Source organism: Larus michahellis, chromosome 13 (assembly GCF_964199755.1).
Source record: "Larus michahellis chromosome 13, bLarMic1.1, whole genome shotgun sequence".
Lineage (NCBI taxonomy): Eukaryota > Metazoa > Chordata > Aves > Charadriiformes > Laridae > Larus > Larus michahellis.
Genome location: NC_133908.1, coordinates 14,234,365 through 14,254,982, shown reverse-complemented (window position 1 = coordinate 14,254,982; position 20,618 = coordinate 14,234,365). Strand labels below are relative to the sequence as shown.

The 20,618-nt window shown below is 41.2% G+C and overlaps 1 protein-coding gene across 2 annotated transcripts in view; it reads right to left on the bottom strand.

Moving 5' to 3' along the window:
• The window catches only part of GRK3 (G protein-coupled receptor kinase 3), a 73,286-nt gene that overhangs the window by 8,809 nt on the left and 43,859 nt on the right, over positions 1-20,618 (bottom strand). For both annotated transcript variants that reach the window (XM_074606141.1, XM_074606140.1), the window contains 10 exons: positions 19,029-19,090; positions 17,952-18,003; positions 17,190-17,281; positions 14,312-14,411; positions 7,525-7,603; positions 6,158-6,288; positions 5,229-5,323; positions 3,273-3,380; positions 496-562; positions 168-268 (listed from right to left, as the gene is read on the bottom strand). In XM_074606141.1, coding sequence (XP_074462242.1) covers positions 168-268; positions 496-562; positions 3,273-3,380; positions 5,229-5,323; positions 6,158-6,288; positions 7,525-7,603; positions 14,312-14,411; positions 17,190-17,281; positions 17,952-18,003; positions 19,029-19,090 — 887 coding nt within the window. The remainder of the gene's footprint in view (positions 1-167; positions 269-495; positions 563-3,272; positions 3,381-5,228; positions 5,324-6,157; positions 6,289-7,524; positions 7,604-14,311; positions 14,412-17,189; positions 17,282-17,951; positions 18,004-19,028; positions 19,091-20,618) is intronic.

Genomic DNA, 20,618 nt, shown 5'->3' with positions numbered 1-20,618 from the left:
AATATAATTCCATGCAACAACACATGCAAAACAACATTTTTAATGTTCTCTTTCCAAAATTAAAGTCATCACAACAGGAAGCAGATTTTCACTTGAGATGAATTAATTCATTTACAGAGCAGTGGAAATTTTTAAAGGCAGCGGTCCAAGGAGAAGACAACACCTACCTTCTTCCTTGGCATCCAAGTCTCTTGCTAACATCCCGTTGCAGGAGCCCTTCCAAAAGGGACTTCAGTTCAGGAGAAAATGAATCTGGTAGCTCCACATTCTATGAAAAAAGAAACACAAAAAGAGGCCTTTAGTTATAGAAGTAGCGTGATCTGCTTTCCCCACACAGGAGAGTAGCTTTTCTTTGATAGTGTCTGTAAACAACTCTTCCATGTGTAAATACAGCTTTCTCATAAAGAATGCTATATATATAGTTCCAGTTTTTAGAGGAAATGGGAGTTTACTAAACAAGAGGAATGTAACTGCATCTGTCGCCAGGGTCCTTACCACGGTGAGCGTCATCCGGTCGATCTCATGCTTGTCTTTGGTTTTGTGCTGTCTGAAAGGACTGTGACTGTAGAAATAAGAAAATGCACTATTAAGCGTCAAGCCATAACATATCAGTTTATTTCAGCTGTGGCAACCCCAACATAGTGTTCTTTTAGTCCCATTATTCCACCTCATCAAGCCTGCCCTGCAGAACAATAAAACAAGTAGTAAAATATTTAGCATTTAAAATGAAAAATGAGACTTTACACACTAGCATACTGCAGCTACTAGCTACCTCAAAAATACCAATGCTTGATCTCTTACCACTTTGTTTTCTTGTCTTACTACAGAGAGCTGCACCACTTTGCAAGAAACTTTATCCTTTTTGTTTTCCAGTACAATTGCATGCGGTGGACATCAAAATCAAATTCAGAGAAAAGCAACCGTTCGATTTCTTTAAAGACTGCGCCGAGCATTAGCAAACTGAGGGAAATCTGATCTAGTTACTCCAGTTACAGGCATGTAGCGGGTTAGTTTAGTCTTAAATGCACTGATCCATCCTTAAAGACAGTGTTTCAAACGCCTTACCAGTTACAGCTGCGTGTCCCCAAAACCAGAACAGTTTATCTAAGAAGAAAACCCTGAACAGCTATCACAACGCTGATATTTAAAAACATTGATCTATATACGGAAACTGAGTATGACCTACAGAACTTACCACTCATCTATATGGGCAGGATGAAGCAAGATCTTAAAGTAGATGAAACAGAAGATAATCACAGACACCACAACATTAGTGACTGTGAAAGTGTATGATGGTATCTGGTAAATCATCATCTTTATCCCTTTCCTGCTTCATAATTCTGAGTTTGAATTTTTCCTTTTAGTTACAGAGGGCCTTAGAATATTACAGATTGACCATGAAGTACTTAAACAACAGCATGAAAGAAAGCAGAGACATTTTAGTATGAGATTTTTTTAATTAGATTTAGGATATGTTCCCTGCTTCTTAGTTTTCTTCAAAACCTTGAGGGAATGATTTTTTTCAAAATTAAAATGTTACTTGCTTATCAATGCATTAATTAGCTATTATAAAACATTTTGTCTTGCCACATGGCAGCGTGTACTAGCTTGTTTCAACTGGGGACCTGCTACTCAAGAGTTATTTCCCTTTTATCCCCAAAAAACTTTTCCGATAAATGGATCTGAAGGACAGAGCAGGACTTTAATTTTCCTGTTTTTAAGCATGATAGGTAAAAAGACACGAGTGAATGGCAAACGTGCAGCTTCATATACTTTGACCACAAAGCTCTGCGTAGATCAGGGAAGCAAATGATTCACTGGGGACTTATGGGCAGGTTTTTATGCCAGACTAAATTTACTAAACACCAAGAAATGGCACCATGTGCTCAACCCTTGTTTTGGGATGTGAGTTGTTTAATTGGCTTCAGAACAGATGAGGAAGGATAGTTCACAATGAATAATGCTTTGGCTTCTGGCCCACCACCGATACCACCCTGCACATCTCCGTCAGGAGGAATCACAGCCCACAAAGACTGAGATCTCCCTGCCCCGCAAATCCAAGTTTCCATGGTAAATAGGACCATTTGCCCCTAGGTGCTAGTTCTTTCAACACACAACTTCAACTCTATGAAGGAAAAACCATGCCAGTCAGTCGGATGACCTAATCTTCTGTGCCCAAGTGACTCAAAAGGAAAAAGACTCAAAAGGAAAGACGAGGAGTCCACAGTGGTCCTGTGTGTGAACAACGCTCTCCTCTCTCCTCCCAGCAAACCCAAACCATTGTGTGTCTTGCTACCTACAGCACGATGCTGTCCGCGCTTAGGAATAGTTTACTTTTTTTTGCAATTTAAACACCCTTTCTCTCTTTATTTGCACACTTATATTTCATCTACTTGGTGAGAAATTAATGTTAAACTGGTACAGCTTATACTTCAATTCAGAAGACACACACTTACCTTCCTTTGTACTGTGTCTGGGATGGAGATAAGAGCTTATAAGTAATTACATGCAAGGACACAGGATGATCTAACTAATGATCCATCTTTACTCTGAAAAGCTTAAAAAGATTTTTTCTGTTTTGCCATTAACACTGAGGATGCTATTTTCAACAAACACTTGCCAATCAGTGCTTATTGACTGTTCAGATAAATCCTGTAGCCTTAATAAATTCTACGCAGCCATATAAGTTTACTGAGAAGGTAACAGTTGACAAAGCTGTAAGTATCATATACTTTTGTACATCAATACAGTCACAGGCCAGATTCAGCAAATGGAAGCATCCACACTTTATGACTTACCCAAACACTACAGAAGGGAAGGCTGAGTATCATGTAAAAAAGGAAACAGTGCAACAAAGAGTTTCACCCTAACAGCAGGTCTTAAGCATTAAAATGAAGCCCATAATTTAACAGGGCTGCTTGTGTATTTAAGCAACGAATAACATCATATCATTTAAAATACTAACAATTGCCAAGAGATGAGTAAATTGACCAGCAGTAGAATCAAAGGAGTGGACAGAGCATCTGCCTCCCTCACCGCCCCACACGTGTACCTACTGAAGGAAGCAGGGCTTGTGGTTTGTTTGTTTTGGGAGAAAAAAAAAGCCTGTTTTAGTCTCACGTGCAGACGTGGTCTAAGTTGCAGAGACAGCAGTCAGATATCATTTTAGATAATATGTAATACATTACGTATTAGTATTTCAAGGGACAGACAATGACGAGGCCCAGGGTAAAAAGAAAAAAAAAGCACACGGGACATCAAACTTCACTCACCCTCTCAGAAGTTTGAAAAGCATGCAGCCTAACGAGAACCAGTCCGCACTGCTATCGTATGCTGTTCCCTTCTGGAGCACCTCTGGAGCCATGTATCCATGGGTACCTCTGAGAAGCAGAAAGGGACAAAATCTTCATTACAATCGAAACTATGATTGTAAAAAAAGATAAATAAGAAACCAGTGTTTTCTCTATAAGATAGCCTAATTTAGAGAGAATTAATTTTAAAGATGATCTTATTTTGCTTTTTCTTTGGCCATACGTAGATAACACGTTTTCTGTTTGTATATATCCAATGAGGAAATACCTTAAAACATAAAAACCAGAAATGATTAGGCAGACTGAAGTGGCTACAGCGAGTTTAGCAGCATAGAATCATAGAATCATTTAGGTTGGAAAAGACCCTTGGAATCATCGAGTCCAACCATCATCTCCACTCTACAAAGTTCTCCCTTACACCATATCCCTTAACACCACATCTAAATGAGTCTTAAACACATCCAGGGATGGTGACTCCAGTGTCTAACCACTCCTTCTGTGAAGAACTTTTTCCTTATGTCCAGCCTAAACCTACCCTGTTGCAGCTTGAAGCCATTCCCTCTTGTTCTATCACTAATTACCTGTGAGAAGAGACCAGCACCAACCTCTCTACAATGGCCTTTCAAGTAGTTGTAGAGAGCAATGAGGTCTCCCCTCAGCCTCCTCTTCCTCAAACTAAACAGTCCCAGCTCCTTCAATCGCTCCTCATAAGATTTATGCTCCAGGCCCTTCACCAGCTTCGTTGCCCTCCTCTGCACTCGCTCCAGCACCTCGAGATCTCTCTCATATTGAGGTGCCCAAAACTGGACACAATACTCAAGGTGTGGCCTCGCCAGTGCTGACTACAGGGGGACGATCACCTCCCTCCTTCTGCTGGTCACACTATTTCTAATACAAGCCAGGATGCCATTGGCCCTCTTGGCCACCTGGGCACACTGCTGGCTCGTGTTCAGCCGCTTGTCAATTAGAACCCCCAGTACAGGGGTCAGTAGGTAGCCTTCTGTCTAAGAGTGGAACAGAAAACAGAGGTGGAAAAGCTGCACACTCTGTCCACCCAGTTTACAGGACAGACAGACATCAGGACACAGTCGGGGCTCCTGGTATTTCAGGCCAGATGGCTCCAGCCCTGACACCTGCCCTCACCCACAGCCCCAAAACCAGGGTGAGCAGAGCTGGACCGTGCTCTCTCGATGTGCTCCACGTGTCTCCCTCCAGCTGACACCCGTGTGCGAGGTTTAACACCAGGGCACCTCCTCCAGGAGTCGTCGCTGGTCACCATGTACCAGTTTTACCCTTGACGTAATTGGAACGTATAAACTTTTTCAACAAGCTACTGAATTGCAAATCTTTTAAGATATGACAGGATGCAGCTTTCCTTTTTGCATAAATTCTGAGACTAAATCAGGGCAAAGGAGGACCTAAGAATAAAACGTGCCAGATAAGATGTGGAATCCACGCACAATCCAAGAAATTCAGATCCTAGTTATGACCTGATGCCAAGAGGCAGAAAGAAACACAATTTGCCTCCAGTTCTACAAAGATCCAGAAAGAGAAAGACACAATAAATCCTGTTTTTCAGTCAGTTTCAGAATACTTAATTATCCGTTTAGGACAATTAAAACAATCTGGTACTTTAACTCAGTCAGGTTCTTATCTTCTCTGAACAGTGAATCATCTCGAAATAATGTGTCATCTTCCAGCCATGCCTACACATCAGCTGCTACAACTGTGCAGGAAAACAGAAAGAGGAGACTAAAAAACCTTATTAGAGTATCCATCTTTCCTGTGTTATAAAGCAAGCCTATGCCACACAAGTGTTATTTTTTTCCTTTAGGCAAAGTTAAATTATAAAGACACATAAAGGACTTATTTAGCAATTATTGTATGTGCAGCAAAGCTCCCATACACAGTACTTACACGCTAGCGTGTGGCTTCTTTTTGGAAAAATCACAAGCCAGCCCAAGGTCTGATATCCTCACGTGCCCATGTTCATCCAACAAGATATTTGCAGGCTAGAAATCCAGAGATACAGAAAGGTTACTGCTTGGTATTTTTCAGTTGACAGAACTACAAATTCTCGGCACACAGAACTAATTCTCAAAAAACACTACTCTCTGGTAATTGGTAATTGCCTTTTTTTTTTTTTTACATCAACATAAAAGACACTTTCTAGATAAAATCTACATTCTAATGGAGCACTACCATCAGCTCCAGAGGAGATGATGAAATACTGACGAATAACAGAAGAGAAAAAACAGGCAAGGTTTGAAATGGAAAGCATATTAAAGAATAAATCCGTTTTGGCCTCAAGTCCACATTGTTTCTGGTTCTTTCATAGAAGGGTCCGTGTGGGGCTCTTACATCCTTTACCAGAGACTACACTCTGCGCTCTCTGTGCAGACTTTCCCCCCGCTTTTATTGTCACTTGGCTCATGGACACCTCTCTCGGAGCACTCCTCAACTTCCCAACTGTCAGTGAAACAACCCCGAACAACTGTCTTCCTCTTAGTCTCCCGTCACACACGCTCCTCTTTCAGGGCTCTCAGAAATATAGTACACTCTCTAAATTAATAGCATCATTAACATGGTGAGATGAATAACACTGCACAGGATTTATTTTGCCCCTGAGGAAGCATCTCCCAGGCCTGTTAAACTGGATAATAGCACAGATTAGAACTATGTTGAAGAATTATTAGAAAATTCAGCCAAAGATAAACAAATAATCTGTATTCTTCCCAAGAAAAGGTTTCAGGTAAGAGACTTCATTTAAATTATCAGTATCTCTGGATTGTTTGCTGCTATCTAACAACCACCTGTGTGAATGCAGTCACTACGTTAATGATTACCTTTAGGTCTCTGTACACAACAAAGCGATTGTGCATGTGTTCTAAACCCAGGATGATTTCAGTAGCATAAAACCTCATTTCTTTTTCAGAAAACACTCCGTGCTGGGAGAGGTGGTAGTGCAAGTCTCCTCCTAAAATTAGAAGAATTGAATTTAAAGAACAGTAAAATCTTGCCTCACAAGCAGACAGAATGATATGGGGGGGGAACAGCATAGCATTTCTATGTTCTTATAACCTGTGGAGCATCCATGAAACTGGACATACACTCTGCAATGGTAACAAAATACCAGAGAATGTTAATAAATAAATTTGATCAATCTGAAACTCCGTGTAAAAATACATTTACTTTATACACAACTGCATTCAGTGACTAATCCAGCAACTGAGTCGCCATGATAAGGATTTACAGCAAGTCAAATGCATTCATATATATAGGTTTTTGGAGAACTGAATAAATTAGCACATAGAACAGCCCAGGTTGGAAGGGACCTTCAAAGGTCATCTGGGCCAAAATATTCAAATATTCATGCTGGGGATGTTTTCACACCTTCCTAATCAAAGCACAGGCACAATACAATGTCACTGTGTGAGCTAATCCACACCATCGACACATCAAATAGCGACTATTCCTGGGAAACTATTTCTGATCAAGCTACAGATTCAAAATAATCAACCAGTTGCTTGCATCTGACCTACTGCTTAGATTTTAATGAGAATCTTCGCTTGCAAAACACCAAGGCCAGTCTCTATTACTTAGAGGATACGAGATTTATTTCTCAATTCAATTTCTAGCTTTGCAACGCGGTACGTGCAGATGTGTCCAACATCTGTAGGTGCTTACTGTGGGACCACAGTCAGGGTTCGAGTCTAACACTGCATTTCTAACATTAGCATCGAACATCTAATATTAGCATCTTCAGCACATAAAGGCACTGCAGTATCTTCTCTCCCTGTGTGTTCTCACAAGAATTATGCTAAGGCTTCTAGGTATAATTTCTTTCCTTTGAGGAATGCTTCCCCCATTTATTTTCTTTGCAGAGCTCTTCACAGTAGCCCTTTTATTTTTATTCTGAAAGCTGCATTCCTGATCTCCTCACACATTTCTCCACATGACCATCATTTTCTTGAGCTGCCAGCCTAGTAGGTTCTTTGATATCTTTATTTAAATACGTTACTGTTATAAGGTATCAGAGATTTTTCAGTCTATTCTGTACGTTCCCCGCTTGAGATCAATTTACCCCTCTTGCTCTCAGGCCGATGCTTCACACCTCAGTTTATTTTTCCCCTCACTCTCTCCTCATGATCTCAGCAAGTCCTCCTGCCAATATTTCTGTAATGCTATCATCATCTGCATGAGTCTTGCTTACCATTCATCAGGTCCAGAATGAAACAGAGTTTGTCAGGGGTGTGGAAGGCATAGGTCATACACACTATAAAAGGACAGTCCTAGAAAGAAAGGAGCAAAGAGTTCATCTCGGGCAATAAGCAAAATACTGCTTAGAGAAGCTAAAAATACATGCGACGTTTTTCCTTTGATACTCACCGATATTCATAATAATTTTCGAAAGCAATTTGTGTACTCATCCACATACTCTGATGTTTCACTTACGGTTTAGAGATCTTCAATTTCGCTATCTCATTTCAATACAAAAATAAAAAAAAAGCTATGAGGAGCCAAAGGCTTAAAAAACGCAGGCAGCATCACCATCTTCTAAAGACTTGCAACTACAGCAGCTAGAAATAGTCTAAAAATATTTACCTGAGTTTGCACTAGATTTACATGACAGATGCGTTAAAGCTAACAAGCTTTAGGCCAGCTCAGAAAAAAAATAAAGCTGTTCTCGTGAAGTGTGAAGGACACGCACTATTTCCGACGATTGCACGGCGAACATTCAGCTGCCAGAGCATTGACCGAGAACCTGAGTCGAACCCGAGTGGCATCACGTACAAAATCCCGGAGGACAGAAAGTTTTCTCCTCAACTCTATGCTAAAGGCAGCTACGGTGGTGACACCCTGTGCGCGCCGCTGAGCTCCCGGGCAGAGCTGCAGCAGGGTGACAGTCGGGTGTCCTGCCACCCCCTGCCACCCTTCAGCCCTCCAGCAGCATTTGCGAGAGACGATTAAAAGGAACATAAATGTACGGGGAAGGAAGTCACAACTCTGATGCGTATCCGATGCAGGGGAAGCAAGAACAGCACGGTCCGGATTATGCAAAACCCAGAGAACAAGCACGGGGGGCGCCGATTTATGAGCGTCGAGCAGCTGGGCGCAGGGCTGGGTTACATGGATTTCATTCCCACTTTATCCTGAATTCACACCGACGTTTAAGACAAGCAGCCTTAAAAAAAAAAAAAAATTACAGCGGAAAACCACCTCTTTAGCGCACATGATCTGTTCGGTGCGCTGCTACCTCTGCAACGCACTCAAAGACGCCATGGCAGGAAGCTGGCAGACCCACCTCTCTTCATTAGGCCTATAAGTGGTTAATTAGTAGGGGGTGGCTATTACCTCACCGACCCCTTCTCCAAAGCCATATGAAGCCAGTGTTGTTTGGTTAGTCTACAAGGGAAGCCGAAGGAAGGGCTGCGCTGTGGACACCGACCGGCCTGCACGGCAACCCTGACCGACCAGGGCCTGGACCCAATGGCGGCCGCCAGCAGGGAGATGAGCGGAGACAAACTGAACTGCTGAGGAGCCAGGACACCACGCAGGAAGCAGGAACGTGACCTAACGTGACTTATACACTGTGTTGATTGTTGCAGTGCTGATAGTGAAAGCTGTGGGAATCTCTAACAGGAACTCGCTTCCTTCCCAGTTCAGGAGCAGCAAGACAGGGCGGCCTTGGGCAAAGCGGGACCCACGCGGGGGGACAGGGAGGGGACGGCGGCGCCATCCTCACCGGCCGGCACAGGTCAAGTCGGCTCAGCCTTCCACAAAACTACCTAACGCTGAAATATAAAGCTTTAGATACTTGACTGTAATCCCCAGGGACTCCCACAGCACCTGGACTGCGCGCGAATGTCCAACAAACATCCCGCATGAACGTCCAGCCCCACCTGTGTGTTATCGCTTACTGCACACAATTCCACACGCGCCTCTGCGGAAGGTAGGCACCCGTCTGGAACACCCTGGAGAAACAGGCGTGAAAAATGCCGAAATGGTCCTAGAAATAAGGGGGCTATGGGCAAGGCAGCTCCTGAAAGGAGGGTGTAGAGAGGTGGGGGTCGGTCTCTTCCCCCAAGTAACGAGCGATAGGAAAAGAGGAAACGGCCTCAAATCGTGCCAGGGCAGGTTTAGGTTGGATATTAGGAAAAATTTCTTCACTGAAAGGGTCGTCAAGCATTGGACCAGGCTGCCCAGGGCAGTGGTGGAATCACCATCCCTGGAGGGATTTAAAAGCCGGGCAGACGCGGTGCTGAGGGACGTGGGGTAGTGGTGGTTTTTGTCACTGTTAGGTTAATGGTTGGACTCGATGATCTGAAAGGTGCCTTTCAACCGAGACATTTCCATGATTCTACAAAAGATACTACCTCTCGTTATAAACTTTGTATGCCTCAGAACTGCGGACTATCATATTACCACTTAACTTCAGAACAAAAGCTTTAGTAGAATTATTAACTTAATTTTCTGAATCGACTGGATAATTCAAAAGCATCCCCAGGCAGGCTTCCTAAAACCTTAGAGCAATCTATTTACCCAGAAGGATCTAGCATTAGAATTTAAACACCATACACAGAAAAATAAAAGGGTGTTTTTATAGCAGAACATAGTATGCCTACATTTTTATGGATCTCATTTTTTACAAGATAACTGCAAGTGTAAATGTGATGCATAACTCATTTTTGTGTAAGCCTCCCTAATTTAATCACTACCCTCTCACTGTTTAACAGAGAGAAGAAATTGTAGTACTGTGATATCCTTCTGACAAGAAAACCACTGCAAGAGTATTTTCCAGTATAAAACCAAACAAAATAAAACCTTATAGTTTTTTTAAAACATGAAACATAAAGCAATAAGGCAAATTTCCCAAGAGAGTAATAATTTGTTGCAGTCAAGCTTCTGCTCTGAAAAAAAATAAGCAACAGTATGACAACAATGTGTGAATTAAGAATAGTTTAAAAACAGTTCCTTACATCCAAACAATCCTGGATTAAGTCCAAAAAACTGTAGGAGACAAATTTCTGGTAATAAACAATGTGGAAGGAAAAAAAACATTAGAATAACTATAAAAAAAATTGTAGGAATGTAATATTTTAAAGACACTAGCACCCTAACAGTTACTTCAGAAGGAAAATGTTGCTTCTGACTCTTTCCTGCAACCCAAGCACCCGGCTTTAGAGCACGACTGTAGAAATGAGAGCAAAAAGGTAAAAAATGTGTTCGGAGAGTAGAGCAGCTGTGTGGCACGTTTAACTGGAGAGTAGCTCTGTCCTGACAGGTCTGGCTCAGAACGATGTGCAGGTCAACGCCTGGAACACCGAGCTGTTACCTGCTATTCCCCAGATGTTCCTTCAAGAGACCACCACGATTTGGGAATAAATTCGATTTTTTGAGCAAAATCAAGACTCCTAAAAATCCTGGTACACATGAAAACAAAGTAGCTGTTCTTCTCAGAAAAAAACCAAAACAACTCAATTACTGATCTCAGAGGTTTTACCTGTCCACTTCTGCTGTACCTTATATTTATCATGCCTTGAGGGAAATCTTGAATCCAGTATTTAGTCAAATTATCTCAAAAAGAGCTAAGTAAAACAGCTAAACTGCCTAGTTTTTTTGGAAAGAGAGAACTAGAAGACACAGCAGAGCAGAGCCACAGCCCTGCGAAGCCACTGGTCTTGAAAGAGACAGCGGGAATGACCATGGCCTACCAGCCAGGAAAAGATTTATTAAATAACCACTTCCTGCCACAAACAGCAACTTTTGGCAAATTGTGTTTATACAGTCCATCAGCTGTGACAGTCTTCGTGATTTCAACGCTACAGTTTTTGAACGCTAGGCAAATACGGCTATCACAGAAAATAATGTATTTTTTTGCTTTTAACATAAAGTAAAATATTTTCCCTACTATGCTATTTTCTAAGAATTTCAAAATGCGGTTCCAGCCTCCAGACTGAACGTCACCATGGCAGAAGACAGGGAGGAGGACATCTTGCAGAAGGGGAAACCCAAACCTCAGCAACAGTTTGTCCGTGTGACACCAACAGCCGGTGACAAAGCAAATACACCAATAGAGAATCCAAATAACGCAGAGCCCAATCCAAGAAGTGTCTTGTCGTACTTCTGAGCTCTGCTGATTCGAAACGTTACCATGAAAAGCTATTCTCACAACACAGCCACCATGTACTCAAATTTGGGAGCTCCCTATTCAAGAAGTAGTTGTGAATGCCAAAATTTTAGGTGGATTAACAAAAATGATTACACAAACATGTGTGTAATCTGCACAGCTGTTATTATGTATTTTGCAGAGACATCTGGATTCCCAGTTAACTGACTAATTGTACTATGATGAACTTCCCAGTTCCATTTTGTTCCGGGCAGCGCATAAATCCCGTCATTGGGGAAGGCACGCGCCATTCAAACCTAATGGCTTGTATTCAGGAATGAAATGAATCACCTTATTCTACCGCTTTCAAACCTATTTCATTCTGCATATTCAAAACACCCCAGCATCTCTTGCACGGGCAGGTGTACCTAACCTGAATGGGTAGCATTTTGTACATCTCTCTTTTCAAAACTCTTTTTCAAATTTCTGAGAATCTTAAAGGAGTTACACTCTAATGAGCCGATAAACCGTAATGAAAAAAACAAATGGTTCGTCTTGCTTTTCCTGTTGCTAAATAACTAGCTGTGCGCTGTCATGTAAGTAAACTAGACCCACCGTTAGCAGCCTTGTGAACAATTTTCTTCTTGAATCGCTAGACATGAAAATTCACTTTGAGTACCGGAGCAACAGAATCACAAATTAAAGTTAATTGGACAATTATTACTAATTTACCTAGATTTCTTGTTTAGTCTCCACTACAGAACTTCACCCCACTGGCTCTCAAGACTCCTGACGCTTCTGGACAAGCTACAACTTATCTTTAGTGAAAAGAGTTAACGCGATAAAAAAGTCTAAGCAATAAATCCCAACTGTTAATTTCACAGATAAAAGAACAAAGAAATACTTTCCAATCAGTTTTCTATCTTCATGCTGAAGCCAAACGTGAACACAATTCTGTGTTAAAGGAAACGCTCTGACTTTTTATTTCAGTGCATTTCTCCAGAGAAAGGCTGAAGCAGGGGAGGAGTTTCCAATGAAGGAACTACCTCGTCCTGCCGTCAGAGCTCTTCAGTAAGAAAGAAGTTCAACTTTATGATGACACCTTGATGTGTAGCTTCCCTGGTTTCTAGTTTAGGATCTGCCTTACCAGGGTATTTCTTATGGCAGAGGAAAATGATCTGATGGGCAGCAAGAAAAGTTCGAAAGCTCATCTTCTAGGGACAAAATTGTAATCAGCTTTGCCGTTCTGTCAGTCTGCACAAGAGAGCATCTCACATGCCTTTTGTGAGGCTGAAAAGTACCAAGTCTTATCTGATTCATAATGTTTTCGCTTGACAATAAAAGGGCACTGTTTAGCAATTATAATTCTGCATTTATATCTAAGTCCTGAAAAACACATCTCCATTTTTTAAAGCCAAGTTTGCAGACGACAAAGGGCAGCACAGCACGGGCAGCTCTCCTGCGCCTGCGCCTACGAGCAATGCAGTGCGAAGTCCCAGACCCGCTGTGGGCGGAAGACAGCCCGTCTTGAAGCCCGACCAGACGGATGGTGCCCTGGTTTGGGGCGCAGGATGCCACAGCCGGAGGAGGTGGTGGAAAGGAGAGAGGTTAAAGAGAGCATCTGGCGTTCATTTGGTGGCCAGCCCAGCCCAAACCACGACAGATGGGTTTTCCCTGAAGCAGAAGACAGGAAGGATGCTGTGCATGCGCTTAAAGGAAAAAATGATGCTAAATGCATCACAAGAGGATTTTTTAAAAAAGAAATCGGTATTTACTAACCCGCCTGGGTAATGCAGAACCAAACCCAGGATTTACTCAGTCTCTGCAAGATACAGAACTTGTCTCAGAGCAGAGCACAGTATTTGCTCTCTGCCAGCCTGGGAGCAGCAATCCTCCTGCACTGCAGACGTTCTGCCATTTGCGCCCCTGTCGTACAAGCCCAGAACGAAACCACACGCAGCTCCTTCTCATGCTTTAACTGCGCTGGGAAAAGGGATGCGTTAACACTGAGCTGCAAACTGAACGTTTAAGTCATACGCCACAACAGTCATGAGGAAAACTAACCTTTTTACCAGCATCACATGTAACCATGGCGACACGAGCCGATTTCAAGTTTTGTTTAATGAGGCCAGTGTACTCAGAAGGCTCTGGCACTTCAAAGCCTGCTCCGAAGCCGCCTGAGCACGACATACTGCTGTGGCCACGGCCGAACTGCTCTTCTGCAGGTAACGAGACCCGATCTGGTCAAACCAACACCAGTTGGGGTTGCTTTTTGTGCACATTAGTGATATTTCTAATTTTAAGTAGACGTGTATGCTAGATGGGCAGACTTACTTGGTACACCTGGACAGGTACTCAGCTAAAGTACATGAAAAAAAAATGTGGAAAACTTGGCTAAGCTAATATGAAAGTCACAGGAAAGGAAGGAACAACAGGTAACTGAAGCTTTTTTCTGAAATAGTATCTTATATTCTACAAAAGTATTATGTTACTACAGCAGAAAAGGAAATCCCTATGCAAGACAGATTAATGTTTTAGAAAAGTATCAACTATAAATATTTGAAAAAGGAATATTTACAAAAATCAGAAGGGGAGGGGGAAAAAGAAAGGAAGAGGGGTGGGGGGGAGAGAGAATGAATTATCTAAGAAATGGGAACGTCCTCAAGCCTCTTTAGCTGAGATGCTGATTTCTGTAAGCACCCAAACTGAAAAGCAAGCTTCCTTTTCCATTCGTATTTCAGACACATCGCTAGAATCAGGGGGAAGGTTCCAGAGGGGTTTAACATTTGCATGTCACACAACCGAATTGATGGAGCATGTATTATACATGTAACAGATTTTATATAATATGAAAAAAAAATAAAAAGAATAACAAATCAATGATACTTACTCCTGTACTGACAAGAGACAGCATAATTCTTTCATTTAAGGCTAATGTTTCTCCTTGCTTCATCTTGATTCTCTTCTTATCTAAACATTTCATTGCATACCTGAAAATATTAACTGTTCAGAAAAAGCAGCAGAAAAAATGTCCTCCTATACTCAGTATTATTCACTAGCAGTTATGCCATGCATATGTACAGTATCCTCCTGTAAGCAAGCTCTTTAAAGACTTAAACCCAGTACTAAAGAGATCATGACACGACTAAACAAGAAAACCTCCAAAATCTCAGAATGAAACCATTTTCAAGAGAAGCCTCCTGACAAATAAATGTGCTTTAATAAATAATTCTGCGTCCCAACAACCACAGTGATACAGGAATTACATATCATACACTCATTTTTTAATACCTACAAGCAAGGATTTGCAGTATGAATTAAATAACAGAGACTCTGATACGGTTCCATTTAATTCTAACAGTTTCAGCTCTACCAGGAAAGTAATATCTTGAACACACGCTGAGTTTTATATATAAATTCTTTAAAAATTTTCTTTCTACTCAAAAAAAAGGTCAGATATACACCAGAAAGCTTTTTTCATCTTCTACCATCTGTATAACACAAATTAATAAAATTTCGCTCAAAAAAGAATGTTACCCTAACAACCATCAAACAAGAGTAGGATAGAATACAGTCTGGATATTTTTTCAAGACGTTAGGTCAGCCTACGATTAGACAACAGCTGAGAAGGACACGTGTGTTCCTCCATAGAAGACTTCTAGACATGGGCAACCATGGGGTTTTGGGCCACTGGTTTTAAAATACGCTCAGGAAAACACCGTGTTCCAGCACTGCATCGATGCTCATCAACTGCCTACACCGTGACAGCTCCGCACAGAAACAGGGCCTCGTGTAACCTTCGCTCCCTAAAAAAGCCACGTCATTCCTTGCCATGCATGTGGTGCAAGTGGGGGAAGAGTGAGCGTGAACATACTGGAATTTTACATTTCCAAAATGTGGAATATATTCACAGCACGTGCTTTTGCTGAGGAGTCCGTAAACGATGACCATAAATACCATTTCACATGCTACCCTTTGTTTCCGCCTGGACATCACTGATGCAAGTGAATGACTGGGGCCGTTTAAGGCTGATGGAAATCAAGTATCTCGGGTCTTATATCGAGTCGCGTGCTCCAAAAGCACTGCGATCCCTCCCCCTTCGGCCTGCTTTCTGCATGGTACTTCTGGCCCCTATTTAGATGTCCTTGAAGGAGGTGACGTGAAAGAAGCCTCAGGTGTGTCTTTGTGGGTTAGTGAAACACCGATGGCATTTACCTTGGAGGGGTGGCTTCCCAAGCTCCTTGCAGGCAGTAAGTGCAGCAGAGGCAGCCATCTAGAGTGGACGGGATCTGGATTAGGGATGGGTAAACAGGTTTGGATTAAGAAAGAACTAAACCAAACCTCTACCCAGAACCTGAACCTAATCTAAAGTTTTCCTTTAAGTTTGGAAAAGGTTGGTTTTCCCACGTTTCACTTCCCTTTACTCTATTTATATCTGATAAAAACTGTCCTTTGCTTCCCTCGCTACTCCCAAGGTTTATCCAGAGCAAAACTCAAGACACGAAAATGGCTGGGAATCTGAGAACTACCACTTCAGGGCGGAAACTTACTTAGTGTGGCTCAAGCTAAATAAAATGTTTCTTTTTGTACATGGACAAATTAATGAATTGTACATGGACAAAAAAAGTACCAAAGCAAGGATAAAGACAGCATTGTTAGTAAAGGATTAATATAAATACTTAAGGTCACTGCAAAATACTGAGCGTGATAGCAACATTAAGATGTCTTCCACTTGTTAATAGCTGAGAAGTTTATTATTATCAAGGATGCCAAGCACACACAATTGCCAGTGAAGCCAACTGTAACTGCAGAGACGTGGCACTCCAAACATGTCATGCTTACTCAGAAGAGAAATGTTCAAGGATGGTCCCTGGACTAAAATTGTCAGGAGAAAAGCAAGATGAAAGGGGGGAGGTGGGGTGTAAATAAATACACAAACAGATAGATATTGAGAACAATTTGTTAAATCAATGCCCAGATGTTCAAAACAGGATATAATGGGACAATTATGCCTAGAGATTGAAATCTGTTGATTAGGAGAAGTGTGCAAATGGTAAGACCAGAAAAAAGAAAAAAAGCCACTCAGGGTTGATCCTGGACTTCCCACCGAGAGCTCTGTTAAACACAAGTTCAACACTGGAACTATATTCTTCCCAATGTAAGCAAGGATCCCAGCTTTTGCCAGTGAAACGTGCTCATCAGGGCAGACACTTATGCAATTGCACAAATCTAGAAGACCATAGTCAGCATCTGCCCAGGCACGACCCTGCAGATAGAAGAGCACCAAGGTGGTATTCCTGGGTCCATCCTCCATCCCTACGTCAGCGCCAGCTGCGGGATGCGCTTTGCTGCGAGAAGAACAACCTTCAGCAGACGAGAGGTAACACCTCGCACAGCCACCACCGTTTCCACAAGAACATTGTTCTGCGCTGTCAGGCTCTGATCCAGGAAATCATTTAAGCACATACTTAATTTTAAACACATGTGCAGTCTCCATTAATTCTGACAAGACCATTTAAACGAAGGATGTGCTGCTTAAGAGCTCTGCTAGGCTGAAGCCCCACTGCATGGCACATAACGGGATCAAATATCGAGCTAAGCTCAAAGACGATCCAGCGATCAGAACCTCTTGGGATAAAATTTCATTATAAAGAACTATACAGTAATGCGATGCTGCTTCCAGTGATTTTGTAAGAAATGACTGGAAGCGTTTCCTTACTAGTTCAGAGTTTACAATTACCTCTAAAACAAAGTGTGTATATACTCACATTTTTCCAGTGTCTGCTTTTCTGCAACCATACACTTCACCAAATCCCCCTCTTCCTATTATTCTATGTACACTAAAATCATTCATGGTCAGCTGTAAATACAAAAAAAAATAGAAAAAAAAAAAAGAAAAAACAAAACCAGACTTGATTTTTCAGTATTAAAAAACTTCCTGTAAAGACATCTAAATAATCTATTAACGTGTTAAGATATTTAATTATTGTAATTCATAAAGCATTTATTGTTTTGGAAAAAGGAGCCCCTTATTGTTTATATTTCAACATACTTGCAAGCACTACAGCCTGAAGCACGAGCAAGACGAATGAGACTGTTGTTGCCAAGGCCTGACGGTCTCATTCATAACGCCGCCTGCGGAAGAGGACGGCTATTTTTCACAGGCAAAGTCGTACAAAAAGCGGTGCCGAGGGCCAAAAGCAGCGGCCGAGGTACGGGGTGCTGGGGACAACGTCAGAGCCGCCGTGGGAAAAAGGAGACAGAGGGTGTCTGGGGCTGTTATAGAGACGCGATTCTGGCAGTTTGGTTTCTTTCAACTACGATAAAAATCAAAAAGCTATTAACTCCAGACAGGCAGAAAGGGATGTCCAGAAAGGAATCGTTAGGACTGTTCGCCTAAGAAGAGCAGAGCAGATCAGTAACGTTCACCGTGCTCTTTAATAAGGCCTTTTCAGAAGCAGTACTCAAAACCGAACATTTTCTTTCCTGTATCAGCCTTTGACAAGATAAATATACTTGTAAGTACTTACATGAATATTTAGTTCTACGTTTTTCCATTGACAGAATCTAGTAAACTTGTCACTGTAGGAAAAAAAAAGTTTAAAAGTTGTCTGAGACTACTGTGTAAAGTGTCATAGAAAACGTCAAGACTCTGATATTTAAAATAAAGTTTGCGCTAGGGCGTGTTGTGATATTTATTAAATGATAGCCTTCCTTTCAAACAATTGTAATGTTGCCCCCACCGAGAAAAACAATTACTAGGCAGCGCACGCTTAATATTTTACATCCTTGTAAGAGAAAGATATCCGATAACCTTTATCCCTGTAATTGTAAGTGCTGAGTATGTCCTCACATCTCTCTCTCAGATGGTTTTTAATTTTTAAAAACAACCAGCTGACTTTGGAACTAACAAACATTTAAATTACATAAAGAGAAAGATAATTATAAGAAAACAGAAGCAGCTCAATTTATGTTAATGAACCTCCGTATACCCCAAGGAACGTTTTAAACTCATTTTATCTTAAAATAGGAAAAACATCAGTAATACCGCAAGCTGTAGCAAAAAAAATAAACAGTTTCTCATTTCTACATAAATAATTCAGTATTTCTTTTCAGAGTAAGAAACAGCAGTTCTGTGGAGGCATTGTTGCACCCGTTTCAGTCTGAGTGCGAAATACCATTTCATACAGTGGATTTGGCTGTCGTGGGACGAGAGCCGGACTTTGCAGGCCCTGCCTTGAATTCCTCACTACACCTTTTCTGCTTAATTGCCAGGTGTCCAGATCCAAACCAGTCTGGCTCTCTGAGTCACTCAGGAGAACATCCCACGAGACCGTAATTCCACGTTTTTAAACCTCTACGATCCAACCGCCATCTATTATTCTGCTATGCAGAAAAATCGATCATCTTTCCAATTTTTTCACTGAAACATCCTGACATTAATCATGATACGCAAACAAAGCTAGTCATTTGCTGAAGCTTGATGATAATACATTACTAATTAAATGAAGTTTATTCAACATTTTCAGCCTTATTTTACAGCAATTCTTAAGGGATCTGGCTTCCTGCTACATTAGGTAGAAAGTTTGGATATGTCACGTTCATACCTTTCCATAAATTTCTGAAATATTTTTCCTCGGAGACTATCACAGATTTCTTCTATATATGGCTAAAAAAGGGTTAAGGAACGCAATTAGTATTTAAGCGTACAATAAACTGATGATGCAGTACCACCCATTCCACAGAACTCATCTCGGCCCTATAGAACCACAGCATTTACTGTGTTTTCCTTGCAGAAGGCTCAATGAAGCATTTAAGCTTTGCGCAGAGCTTTTGGAATCTGAGCAGGTCCCCTGAAATCAAACATAAAATATTTTCACGAGCTGGAAAACCTTAAATGTTTGCCTGGGGCGGGCTGTGCAAAACCTGCGCGTGGCACCTCTCTATGGCCAACAAGTCTGACAAAACAATCACAGCACACTTCTATTTTCAAATATATTTAAATACACTACGCGGAGCGTGGAGTCTCCACTTCCCAGAGCCGCTGCCGCGCTTCAGCTTTTTGGTGTTTCTTGCCTCTCTGTCTGCCCTTCCTAAGACACTGGCACCTTCAATCCACAAATGACTTTTTTTTTTTTTTTTTTTTTAGAGAAATACTTTGTCTTGACGTGCGATGGCACGCAGCGATCTCAAATCCCAACCCAATTAGCGGTGAGATGTAACTCCAGCAACGTAGTTAGCAATTTGTCAGTTCACCTAATTGCAACATTAAAAACAGTTCACTGAGCAGGAAGAAAAATCAAGCAGGGGCAATCTCCACATTTTTGCAGTATATAAAAATACGTGAGATTTACATGAAAGGCATTTAAGTTTATAAACACTCCCATGATTGATGAGGTTCATTTTATGCAAAACCACACTGATTTAATGCACCTTGCTACAAAACTTAGCACGTATCTGAATTTCTTGTATCAATGCACATTAAAGCTGTAACAATACAAGAAATATTTCCCTTCTAATTATTTTCTAAAGTAAACAGCAACACAAAGGATGTGTAATTTTGCAAATGAGCCAGGATACCATTTATTTTTATATTCAAATGGAGGATCTGCAAATCCCACACTTCCTTTTAACAATTCAAAATCTTAGAAAGTTTAAAAAAAAACACAACACCACAATTTTAATGGTGCAGAAACTCCTCTTTAGAAAGGTAAGTTTTGATTGGGTTTTGTCTCGTGGAAAGAGAAAAACGTGTGAGACGGTACAAATCCTTAATTCCACACCATCATCAACTGGAATCAATATACCTTAAAGAAAAAGAAAAACGTTTTCAAAGATTTCACATTACTGAAACAATAAGGCAATTTCTCCACTCTGCAGTTTGGTTTATCTTGACAAGATGTGTATCGTCCTGATGTAAAGTGATTTACTCTGAATTATTTAATGGCTTAAATTACATAAATTTAAAAACTATTCTGCTCATATACCAAGGTACAGTTTGCCTTCGTATACGTGCTTGAAAATATTTTGGGTAAGAATAGTAATTTGTCATTTTTATTTGACTTAGAAAAGCATTCTAATATCGCTAGTACAGCAAAGAATACGTCCCAGTACCATTTTATTCCGCCTCCTTAAATAACATGTACAAAGTCACTTACTGTCAAATAAGTGAAGAAAATGTGAACATTCAGACGTAA